Consider the following 12,520-nt stretch of genomic DNA (forward strand, 5'->3'; position numbering starts at 1 on the left):
AAACTGTTTTGGTCAGACCTTGCAAATGTTAATGCACAGTTTCAAGCAATAATGCGATATCTTGATGTGACCGAAGTCAGACAACGTGAAAATGACTCTGAACTATTACCAATGTTTTTTCCATCGAAATCTATAAAATTGACTTGTTATTGCCATTTTTGTGTTGGCTAATATTGCTTTGGTCATCTTTAACAGAACTGACTCCAAAGGTTATGATAATGACTTCTCTCAGAGAGTTTCATCAAAATCCCTCCAGATGTTTTGCTAACAGACAGACATAGATGACCAACAAATAACGCTGAAGTTTTTAGAAGAAACATTCTGCGCTGTATATTGCTCATACTGTATGTGTTGGTGGATAACGTTGAGCCATTACCACACCAAATTCTACTTAAATATATGAAACATTAAGTTACAGCTATTTTTGCACGGATATTACTTATCTGTGGAGGCCATCTTGAATTGTGCTGATTCCTAAAGTTGTTCAGTTGTAGATGCACATTCAGTGATTACTTTCTGAGAATTTCAATAAAATCTGTCCAGTGGTTCATGAATTTACTTTTAAAACACATGCACAAACACACACACTGGCAAAAACATTATCTCCTCTTGCCCTTGGTGGTGAGCAGAATCTAGTTTCTGAGAAATAAAAAAGGGCATTAGTTATGAATAATTCATTATTTACATCTTTATACATCCCCACTATGTCTGCTGCTTTTTGCATTCATTAACCAGCGCAGTGTCATGTCCAGGTAACCAACTGATGGGTGCATTCAGATTCATCGGAGTTTGACTTTAGATACAGAGCCTGTTTGTTTTCTAATTAAAACCATCACAAAATGCTTATAACACAAATCAGCTTAAAATGTCTGATAGCTGCCAAAACCCAAACGAATGTTAGTCACTGTTTTATGATAAAAGATGAGGCAGAATGCTGTGAATCTAAACGGAGGGGATTGTTTTCGGTGAGAAGGAGTAGCTGTCCTCCTGAGCTGACGTGTGTGAGTCACAGCTCTTCAGTCAACAATGAAAGGCCAATTTGTGGTTGTCGCCTCTGTGGGCGTGAGCCGATTGGCACTTAGCTGATGAGCACGTTTCTATTTGTACCACAGTTTGTGTCAGCTGCACTGAAGCTTCCCACTCATGCACATCCGTTGATCTCCAGTTTCTCTCTTCAGTCTACCACCCTGAAAAGTTTCAGTTCAGAACAGCTGTCCATGTTCTTCGTCTCCTGGTCGGTTTTTGGCACAGTTTTTTGCATGGGAGGTTGATTGAGGTGCACACGTAAGGGTTCATTATCAAAATCACAAGCGCAAGTGTCCATTTCATCTCAGAGACAGAAAACCATGCAGTGTCACACCTCAGACACATGCACGGGCCGTTTAGGAGCAAAATCTAACCCCAGTGGTTTTTCTCTGCAGCACCAGTAAGACCTTCAATTTCATCGTCTCCTGCGAATGTTCCAGACGGCTGCAGCACAAATTAGGAACAATTATTTCCTGTCTATGAGGACACTGATGACACACAGAGTGAGCAACCTGTGATTTAAAACTATAACAGCATAAAATGCATAAAAGTGAATTCCTTAAGTAGTGCCACATCCAGCTGTTGATAAGTTTTTGAAGTTTTAAAAAAAATGTTGATAAAGACTAGAAAAACAGAAAATGATTTTTTACTGTTGGTGCATGCAGGACAAGTAGCTGCTGTGAAAACCATCCATCCATCCATCCATCCATCCATCCATCCATCCATCATCTTCCACTTGTTCCAAAGTCGGGTCGCGGGGGCAGCAGCTTGAGCATGGAGGTCCAGACATCTCTTTCCACAACCACCACTTCCAGCTCTTCTGGGAGGATTCCAAGGTGTTCCCAGTCCAACCGAGAGACGTAGTCTCTCCAGTGTGTCCTGGGTCTTCCCCAGGGTCTTCTCCCAGTTGGACATGCCTGAAGCACCTCCCTAGGGAGGCGCCCAGGGGGTATCCTTACAAGATGCCCAAACCACCTCAACTGGCTCCTTTCGATGTGGAGGAGCAGTGGTTCTACTCTGAGTCTCTCCCAGATAACTGAACTTCTCACCCTATCTCTAAGGGAGAGTCCAGCTACCCTGCAGAGGAAAATCATTTCAACTGCCTGTATCCATGATCTCATTCTTTTGGCCACTACCCAGAGCTCATGACCATAGGTGAGGGTAGGAATGTAGACTGAATGGTAAACAGAGAGTTTTGCCTTACAGCTCAGCTCCCTCTTCACAACGGACCAGTACAGAGTCCTCAATACTGAAGACACTGCACCAATCCGTCTGTCAATCTAACACTCTATTCTTCCCTCACTCATGAACAAAACCCCGAGATACTTGAACTCCTCCACTTGAGGCAGAACCTCACCTTTGACCCAAAGAGAGCAATCCACCCTTTTTCCATTTCAGGACCATGGCCTCAGATTTGGAGGTACTGATTCTCATCCCAGCCGCTTCACACTCAGCTGTGAACCACTCCAGTGAGAGCTGAAGGTCACGGCACAATGATGCCAACAGGACCACATCATCTACAAAGAGCAGAGATGGAATCCTGAGGCCACTAAACTGGAATCCGTCCATCCGCCCCCTGACTGCACTGAGAAATTCTGTTCATAAAAGTTATGAAGAGAATCTGTGACAATGGGCAGCCCTGGTGGAGTCCAATTCCCACCCTGAAGGGGTCCGACTTACTACCGGCAAAGCGAACCAAACTCTTGCCCCACTGGTATAGGGACCGAACAGCCTATAACAAGGGGCCCCCAATCCCATACTCACGGAGCACCCCCCACAGGGTATCCCGAGGAATACAGTCAAATGCCTTCTACATGTCCACAAAACCCATGTAGACTGGATGGGAAAACTCCCATGACCCCTCGAGGACCCTATTGAGGGTAAAGAGCTGATCCAGTGTTCCACAGCCAGGATGGAACCCACATTGTTCCTCCTGGATCTGAGGTTCAACCAATGATTGGACTCGCTTCTCCAGTACCCCTGAATAGACCTTACCAGGGAGGATAAGGAGAGTGATGCCCCTATAATTGGAGCACACCCTCCGGTCCCCCTTTTTGAAGAGGGGAACCACCACCCCAGTCTGACAATCCAGTGGCACTGCCCCCGATGTCCACGCAATGTTGCAAAGGCATGTCAACTAAGACAACCCCACAACATCTAGAGCCTTAAGGAAATCAGGGTGAATCTCATCCACTCCTGGATCCTTGCCGCCATGGAGTTTTTAAACTACCTCGGCAACCTCAGCCACGGTTATGGATGAATCAACCTCAAAGTCCCCTGACTCTGCTTCCTCCATGGAAGATGTGCCAGTGGGATTGAGAAGGTCAGAGAAGTATTCCTTCCACCTCCTGATGACATCACTCGTTGAGGTCAACAGCACTCCATTTTCACTGAACACAGTGTTGGTAAAGTGCTGCTTACCCTCCTCAGCCACCTGATGGTTTACCTGAATCTCCTCTGAGCCGATCGAGAGTCGTTATCCAGGGTCTCACTGAACTCGTCCCACATCCAAATTTTTTGCCTCAGCAACAGCCAAGGCTGCACACCGCTTGGCCCTCTGGTACTCCTCAGCTGCCTCTGGAGTCCCACTGGCCAACAAGGCCTGATAGGACTCTTTCTTCAGCTTGACAGTCTCCCTAACCCAAGGTTTCCACCACCGAGTTCGAGGATGGTCACTGCGGAAAGCACCGACAACCTCGCAGCCACAACTCAAGGCAGTGGAAAACCTACAGCACTATCAGCAATAAAATAAGGCTGATGTCAACAATGAAGGTCATGAATAGTTTTGTATGTTGATTGACCTACTTGATCACATTTTCCTTTTATTGTTACAATTCAGCACATTGTTTCCTGAGGAACTGAGACCCTGTTATGTTAAAGTGAAAAGTTCAAAAGTTTAAGTTGGTGGTTTCACAGCTGCTTTTACTTCATTTTTCCTGTTTTCAGCCCAATGTAATCGACTTGTCAGGTTATAAAAATAAAATAAGTACAGCAAACAAGATCAGACTGATCACTTGTAATCTCTTGTTTTTTGTTATGCATCCTCTGCAAACATTGCAGATATGAAGCTGTGCTGGCATGCTGCGAATAGATGGAGCTCTGCACTGACACTTCACCAGCATGATAATAACGTTTGGCTGCACAGAATAAATTATTCAGCGTACTGAACTTTGACGTCAGGGAAATTTCAGTCTGAATGGGGCTTGAGCAGATGCCATATGTTGTAATACAGATGAAATATATGTTACGTCCACCAAGGGCACAACATATTAAAGAGGACACAAGACAAAAATGAGGGTTCAACTTTCAGTTATTAAAGCTGCTGCTTCCTGAAAAAGGAAACAAAAAATATTATTAAGAACCCCCAATTCCCGTGTCCAGGAAAAAACACAAAAAAAATCCAAAGTACAACTTAAAGGACGACCTGGTGGGCCGGCCAAACAGAACAAAAAGGTACCACAGCGGGCCAACCCTATACAGGGCCGTCGAAGCCACTGGGCACCTGCCTAAAAACTATGAAAAACCTACTACAAAAAAAAGAAGAGATGAAAACAGGGCTACCAGTCCCACCAGGTCAAAGTGACGACAAATCTACAAAAAAGTTAACAAAAAATTACGTGAGGTGGCTGGGGCCACCGACAGCAGGCCACAGCTCCAGGACAAAGGGAGAGAAGAAACAAAACAAGTGCCCCGGGAAAACAAGGGCAGCCAAAATAAAAAGCTCCAACAATGTGGGATCAGAGAGTACCAAAAAGCAGAGTGCGCCCAAGAGAGAGCGAGCTCCCCAAAACCAGCCTATTTATGGGCGGGCAGAAAAGGCCACAGCCCAAAACAATTAAAGGCTGTTTACTTCACTCAAACCATATCTATTAAAGCAAAACATTAATGCCAATGTGCCTGGCATGTAACATATGTGTTAATATTGTTGTGCCGGTCCATTGATGTGATTAAATGAGACAGCTATCCTTCCTTAGGGGAGTTGAGTTTAATTTTGAGCCAGATTTGATGAGTAACATTCAGCCTTTAATTAAACACCTCTACAAATTTTGTGAAACTGCTAATTTTAGAACAAAAATACATTATCTTCCAATGTTTTCTTTATTAAGGGCTTTTCTGAACTAGTTTCCAACATAATATAATGAGGGGGTTTAACTAATATACAAATAAAAATAAAATAATAAACAACAAAAAACTGATGTGACTGGCCCAAACACTTTGATTTTGTCTCGTCAGTCCATAAAATTGATTTAAAAAACTGGAGCTTGTCATGTATTTTTGTGAATTACAATCTCTTTTTGGTGTTTTTCTGCCAACAGTGGAGTCGACCTGGTTCTTCTCAAGCCAAGGCCATTATAAACTTTACAGTGTGACAAATGGTAACAATGATGCAGCTTGATCTTGCAGTTTGGCATGTATGACTATGGATGGTTTTATCCATACAGTATATCTGTTTGTCTGTCTGTATGTCCCTCTGTCCATCCGTCCACCCGTCCGTCCGTCCGTCCATCCATCCATCACTGTGCAGCGACAGGTTGCAAGTCCATCACAGGTCTACACAGAGACACACGAGACAACCATTCACACTCTCACTCACACCCGGGTACGATGTAGTTATCCATGAACCTAACATGAAACAACACTGGAAACCAAGTGACTGGAGATGAATGTATGGGGAGAACAAGCAAACTTTACATAGAAAGGCCCCAATCCAGGAAGTGTCCGTAGAGTTTTCTCAGTGTGAGGCAACAGCTCCAGTCACTGCTCCACCGTGCTGCCTCACTTGGATGGTTCTATTGGCTGTTTTCCTCAATACTTGCCGGATCAAACTGAAGTTGCACGTCCTCTTGTGTCTACATCTTGATAGGTTGGCTACAGTCAACCTTATCTAACGAGGTTCAGTCAGGTCCTCTGGATGAATTCTGGTTTGTTGAAATGTTTTGTCTTTTATCCAAAAGACTTCTTCAGTCTGAGATCTTTTTGCAAGATCTCAGACTGAAGAAGTCTCTTGGCCCGTTATATTCTACCATGTTGTTGTTTACTATATTTCTTTTGAATCTAGTAAATTTTACTCTTTTTTTCTAGTTTATTTTGTACCCTTACTGCATGCTTTAGTATTTCTTGTTAGCTTGTCTTTTTGTTTTTAACAAATCAAATTGATTCTTCTCATCCTGAACATTTCATGACATTGATGACCTTGTATTAACCTGCATATAACAAATAAACAACATAACACTGTGGTCAGAGGACTATAAAGCTGCTTAGAGATGGTCTTGTACCATTTAATTTTTGCCTCAACTGTAACCTTTGCATTCTCTGGCCTATGTTCAGTGTGGTAAACACAACAATACCAAACTACCTAGCAGCTTTTTGTTCCTTTTAAATAAGCTTAATGACCAATGAAAAGTTTTAAAGCACCATTGCTACTAATTACAGTCACAGTTTACTTGAAATATGACTAAAATGCAAAACCAACAAATCTGTTCAAACTATTTTAGCATATCTTTGTAAAATAAAATAAAAATCAGTTCCAAGGCCAGTTATTTATTTGTTTGTTTACTTTTCACATACAGAATAAAGGCGAATTAAAAAAAATAATAATATCGTGAAAAAGTAAAAAAAAAAAAGTCATTTAAAAAATGAAACTCATGTTTTTTATAGATTCATAACACAGAGTGAAATATTTCAAGCTTTTATTTCTTGTCATTTCAATGATTATGGCTTACAGATAATGAAAAAACACAATTCAGTGTCTCAGAAAATTAGAATATTTTGAAGTGATTCAGTATTGTACCCTCCTGGTTTCACAGCCTAATCAGCTCGTTAACTCCTGGACATGAGCTATAAAATGTCTCATTCCTCAAGACCAGCCACTCCTGAACCAGAGATGACATCAGAAGTGTCTTACCTGCTGACTGGACTCAGTGGTTCAATGTCCTCTTTTCAGATGAAAGTACATTTTCACATCATTTGGAAATTGAGGTCTCAAACTCTGGAGGAAGAGTGAAGAGGCCCAGAATCCACGTTACTTCAAGTCCAGAGTGAAGTTTCCACAGTCAGTGATGGTTTGGGTCCATGTCCTCTGCTGGTGTTGGTCCACTGTGTTTTCTGAAGTCCACAGTCAACGCAGCATCTACCAGGACATTTTGGGGCCGAGATGGGGTAGATGCAGGGCAGCCGACTCGAGACCTGAAAGTCCAAGGTTCAATCCCCAAGTCACTGCACATCTTGTGGTATCTCTGAGCAGCACACTCTATCCCCAATTGCTCCCCAGGTGCCCTCAATAGCTGCCCCCTGCTCCACCTGGGGAAGGATGGGTTAAATGCAGAGAGACAATTTCATCATTGTATGGGAACATACAATGATGACAACACATAACACATTATTATTATTGTTATTGTAGACTTGGTGCTTCCTTCTGCTGACAAGCTTTATGGAGATGCTGATTTCATTTTCCAGCAGGACTCGGCTCCTGCCCACACTGACAGAGGTACCAAAAGCTGGCTGTGGAATATTCTAATTTTCTGAGTGTGACTCAATAATCCAGGTATGCAATACAACAATTTTCAATCAGGTCATCTGAATGTTTCACCTTCCATCCAGAAGGCTTCATCAGTCAAGGAAACACACAACAAAAAAAACGATTCTTCCCCCAACAGCTTACTCCAAAGTGGAACAAACCAGTTATGTTGGTGCTAAGATGGTGTTTTTGGCATGCCCCCTCCTCCGGTGCTGGCCCTCTTCCTCGCCGACAGTCGTAAAGTTTAACAGTATACCCAGAGAATATGGACTGAATTGAACAGGCTTCAAGACCAGGTAAAAGTTATCAGTGTTTAGTTACAGTACTGTAGCTACGTTTACATGGACATAAGTAATCGGATCAAACGGCCGTTCGGGATAAAAACGTGTCATGTAAACGCCCCGTTCGAGTTATTTTTTGTTTATTTTTTGTTTATTCAGCGTGATCCAAAATCATTTGTGATCAAAACGAAACGGGTGCTTTACGCCGATTCATCCGCCGAATGGTGCGCATGTAAACACTTGATCTGTTCGTTTTTATCTGATGGTGAAAACTGACCTAGTGCGCATGTGCGACTTTGTCATTTCCGCCTGGCTAATGCTAATAATATTAGCATGTCGTGGAAGCAAAACTGGTCGTTGAGCGACACAACATTTCTACTGGAAACTTTGAAAGAGCTCAAAATGATCTGTATCACCTGAAGCTCAGTCAGGGAGTGCAGCAACATCTCCACCGTCATTAAAACCTGTCGCGGGTCCATTTTGGACACTCAGGTTTGTTTAAGTTCATCCCGGAAGTAAACCGGAATTAGAACTTCTTCTTCTGTGTTTTTTTAAAGGAGAGTTTACCACTCTGCGCATGTCAGTACTTCTGTTCAGAACAAAGCCTGCTGCATGTGAACGCTCGTCATGAACAGATTGTGCCCTTGTAAACAATACATTTGAATTATTTAATCTGAAAACATAATCCGGTCAAAAAATGTTGCACATGTAAACATAGCTAGTGATATATTCAGCAATGTGCACGGTGAGGGGCTGGAACCCTGGAGAGCGAGGAGAAGGTTCAGTATGGGTAACTTGAGGTGTGGTGAGTAACAGTTTTCTTTCTTTCAGGAGGAGTTGTGGATTGTCCAAGGAGCAACAGATCCAATGGTTCCAGTGAGCGAAGGAAGCCGTCCGAGGAGAGTTAGAGGTAGGTAAATGGCTGGAAGGCGAGGAGACAGCTGAGGAAGTCACAACTCAAGGTCATACAATGAGAGTCCACGAACAGAGGCAGCAGAAGTTCATGCGTCAGGCATGTAATGCTTCAGCAGCGAAGGGAGGTCTTCTGCAGCCTTTTGTACTCCTACAGCTCATCAGGGCGATGGTCCACAGGTGTGGCTTGTTGGTGCCATCTTGTGACTGTAGGAAGCTGAGAGAACTGAACTCCCACACCGAGACACATAATTTAGTTTTTTCACTATCCATATGGCATAATTATAAGAAATAAACGCTTGAAGTACTTTGTATTTCACTCTATGTATAATAAATCCCCTAAAGTAATAGATGAGTTTCACTTTCTGAAGTGACAGATAAATAAAACTTTTTCACAATTTTCAGTTTTTTAAAGATTTAACTATTGCTTTAATGGAATCACTTTTGCAAATAATAAAGTGTTGCTCCATTGAGCTGTAAGGGGACCAACATATCCATATTTGTATATAAATTAAAAAGAGAACTTCTTTCCACAAAAATGTATAAAGTTAATTATGGCATTAACAGTAATAACAATTTCCATGAAAGAGAACAATGTACGCTCAGTTCACTGATAAAAGCTTTTATTTAACACAACAATAATATAAGTGGAAAAACGTAAAAAGAAAACATTTTTTAAATATTATGAGGCAAGGCACAAGAAATGTAACATACAACATAAAAAGCAAAAATAGACAGTTTGGTAAAGGGCTGTTGGCAGAAAAATAAACAGATTTAAATAGTAACAGCTTTCAGAACATTCCTCAGTCTGGATTTTATTTTTTGTGACATTTTCGAACTAACGGTAAAATATTTTATCAGACGCCAAACTGGGCAGCATCAGATTTCATAGATGAAGCCTTTGGCTCATCATAGCGAGTAAAAAAATAATATAATTTTTCTGAACGAGGTATCAAGGGGATTGGAGGGGGAAGAATCAGTAGTCTTAAGCAAGGCGAGGCGTCTCAGGCTGGCAGAAAGTGTTTTTAGCAACCAGTGCAGGCGGCGAACGCACAGATCTCACACACATCCATGGGAACCGCAGCTGAAATAAAGACAATAATAATAATAACAGTCTCTGCTGAGTCGTTGCTTTTTACATTCATGACCTGATGTGGCCTTCTACCCTTCAAACCAGCCCTTATTTGAATTCATGAAATTATAATAATCTCACCTAGTCTGATCAGGGAAGCAGAGCCTCCTCTCTGCTTACAGAGGGGCAGCAGCTCCTGAGGCAGCATGGGCTCAGCACAGAAGGACATGGTGCTCGCCCGGAGCCGTGGGCTTTGTTGTCCGGTCATTGCTCTGCTCTCAGCCAGCTCCTGCAATCTTTTAACAGCCTCCAGCGAGAAAGACAATCCATTTTCCTGAAACAAAGAAGAGATTTTGGCTCATTTTTGTAAATATATTAAGTAACATGCAGTTTAAGTGCTTAATGCATGACTTTTGTTTGCATCAGTATTTCTGCAATAACGGTCCCTCTCCTAATGGGCAGAGAATACCATCCAGTCCGGTGCTCTCATCAGATCAAATGATGAGACACATGCTCATGTCAAGATCATGCAAAAAAGGAGAACTTACTTCAACTTGCACAGCTTCAGAAGTCATGCCAAGAGCCAGGACAACGAGTGTAATGGTGGTGATTGTGGCCTTCATGGTGGCAGCTAACAGCAGTTTGTTTTGCAGCCTGTTTGTTTCTTGTTGTTCTCAGCAGTCGCCCTGCTCAGTGTGTCTGCTTGCTCACTTTCCCTCGGCCGTCTTTTAAACACCTGAGCCCTGCAGCTCAGCGTCACGTGACCAGAACTGTCACAAATGAGAGCAATGTTTTTTCTCACGGGTTAATGAGTACTGATGCATTTTTACAAGGTTGTAAACATCAATCCATAAATCCAACTTTGACCTCATCCTCTGTCTGATTAGGTTTATGGATGTGTGGCTCACATGTCTGTGGTGCCTTGAGCTGCTCTCACCTGGTGGGTTAAAGAGTAACGGGAGCATAAAGGATGATGACAAACCTCCACCACGTTATTGTTACACAGCTTTCGTACCTACGCCTATTGTTGAATTTTGTTTAAATTGAAAAAGTGTCTGCCAGTCAGGGCAAAACAGTTTATGAGCAACTTCAAACAGAACAATGCTAAATGACACCATACACTTTATATGCAAATATTATTCTTGGCCTTGTCAAAGATCTGAAAAGGTCTCATTAGCCCTTTGTGCAGAAAACACAACTTACTGGATGACTTGATTATTGCTCCTGAAGCCGTCAAACATATGGATCATTTGATTAGATCAGCCATTGTGCTTAGCCAAATCTGAATTAATTATTGTTAAAAATGTAAATGGGGCTTATTGGAAATAGAGCATTTAGAAGTGCAGCTGGGAAAGCTTTCAGGGAATTGAATTGAACCTGTAAATCCTTCAGATGCACCAAAAAACAAATATTCATAGATGCATTTCACTGCAGGTTACAGGCTTGCTCTTTTTAGTGGTCAGCAGCATTTTAATGAAGACCTTGACCTTCTGGTAAATAACAAGCAGGGCCTGAATGCTCCATTAATTCTGCTTTGGTGTGGCACCAACTGGGTAACCACACACACAACACTGTAAGCAGCTGGCATGGAGGCAACACATCTGGGAGTTTATAATGAGCTCACGAAGCCTCGTTCTTCATGCAGACTATAAAGGACTTTCAGTCTAACAGACTGGGAGTGGCCCAGTGCATCCTCACTGCTTGATTGTTATCTAACATTTTTGCGACTGGTATGAAAAATAAAATGGTAAAATCTGTAATTATTGCTGTATGAAGTGATAATTAATCAAATTAATTTAGACACGATGTGTTAAAAGTGTTGACAACATAATAAATAATAATAAATGATGTAGTTAACACACTCACAAATCTTGTCATTACTAACGGGAAAAAATAAATGGCGATGGGAATAAAACTAACCACTTTTGTGTGTAAAATTAAAACGAGTAATATATGTCATTTTTTTCCTGATTAACGTGTAAATTCACATAGATAAAAATGCATTTTCATTAACTGCAATCAAGAAGCCTACGTGTGTGTATTGTTTCTACAGATTGTTGACAACAGCTGGTTTAAGGACTGCATTTAAAGTGAAAGTAAACTATCATTCAGTTGTCACTTTAGGAGTTTAAATAAAACAGACATAGTTGAAATAATACCAAAAACTCTGAATTGTATACAGTGCCAGGTGTGTTAACTTTTATCAAACTGCATGACATTTTCATCTCTCAGAGCAAACTGAGCTGATGTTTCACCTTTTCAGTGAATTGTTTTTTCAAAGGTCAACTTTGTGATACAGAGATCTGGTTTAAATCTAGTTGCTTTGACACTTAAATGAGCCGATTTATGTCATAAGGACTGTTTCTTATTTCAGTTACCCGTTTAATGTCATGAAGACCAGTAAAATTTTGTCCCCCCTAAAGTAAGAATTTAAATCTGCCTATTTTTTTTTTCTTATATTGATGGGAAATGTGTCCTTAAAATACAAAATAAATAAATAAAAATAAATAAATTTTTGAATGCTGCCAACTGCCACATGCATTTGTTTACAGTATAGTCCCTCGTTTATTGCTGGGGTTCCGTACCCTGAAGCCCCGCGATAAGTGAAATCTGCGAAGTAAGAATAGTTGTACAAGTAGTAATTAGTAGTTTATTTTAGTATATATATATATATATATATATATATATATATATATATATATATATATACTG

The 12,520-nt window shown here is 41.3% G+C and overlaps 1 protein-coding gene across 1 annotated transcript; it reads right to left on the reverse strand.

Annotated features, from left to right (window-relative positions):
* Positions 1-9,761: 9,761 nt before the first annotated feature.
* Positions 9,762-10,506, reverse strand: LOC119412199 (guanylin-like). Its single transcript, XM_037679177.1, has 3 exons — positions 10,357-10,506; positions 9,950-10,142; positions 9,762-9,820 (listed from the first exon to the last, which is right to left on the reverse strand). The coding sequence occupies exons 1-3, from the start codon at positions 10,429-10,431 to the stop codon at positions 9,762-9,764; spliced, it is 327 nt and encodes a 108-aa protein (XP_037535105.1). The 5' UTR covers positions 10,432-10,506.
* Positions 10,507-12,520: the final 2,014 nt, after the last annotated feature.

The sequence above is a fragment of the Nematolebias whitei genome, chromosome 7 (assembly GCF_014905685.2).
Source record: "Nematolebias whitei isolate Nwh7 chromosome 7, NemWhi1, whole genome shotgun sequence".
Lineage (NCBI taxonomy): Eukaryota > Metazoa > Chordata > Actinopteri > Cyprinodontiformes > Rivulidae > Nematolebias > Nematolebias whitei.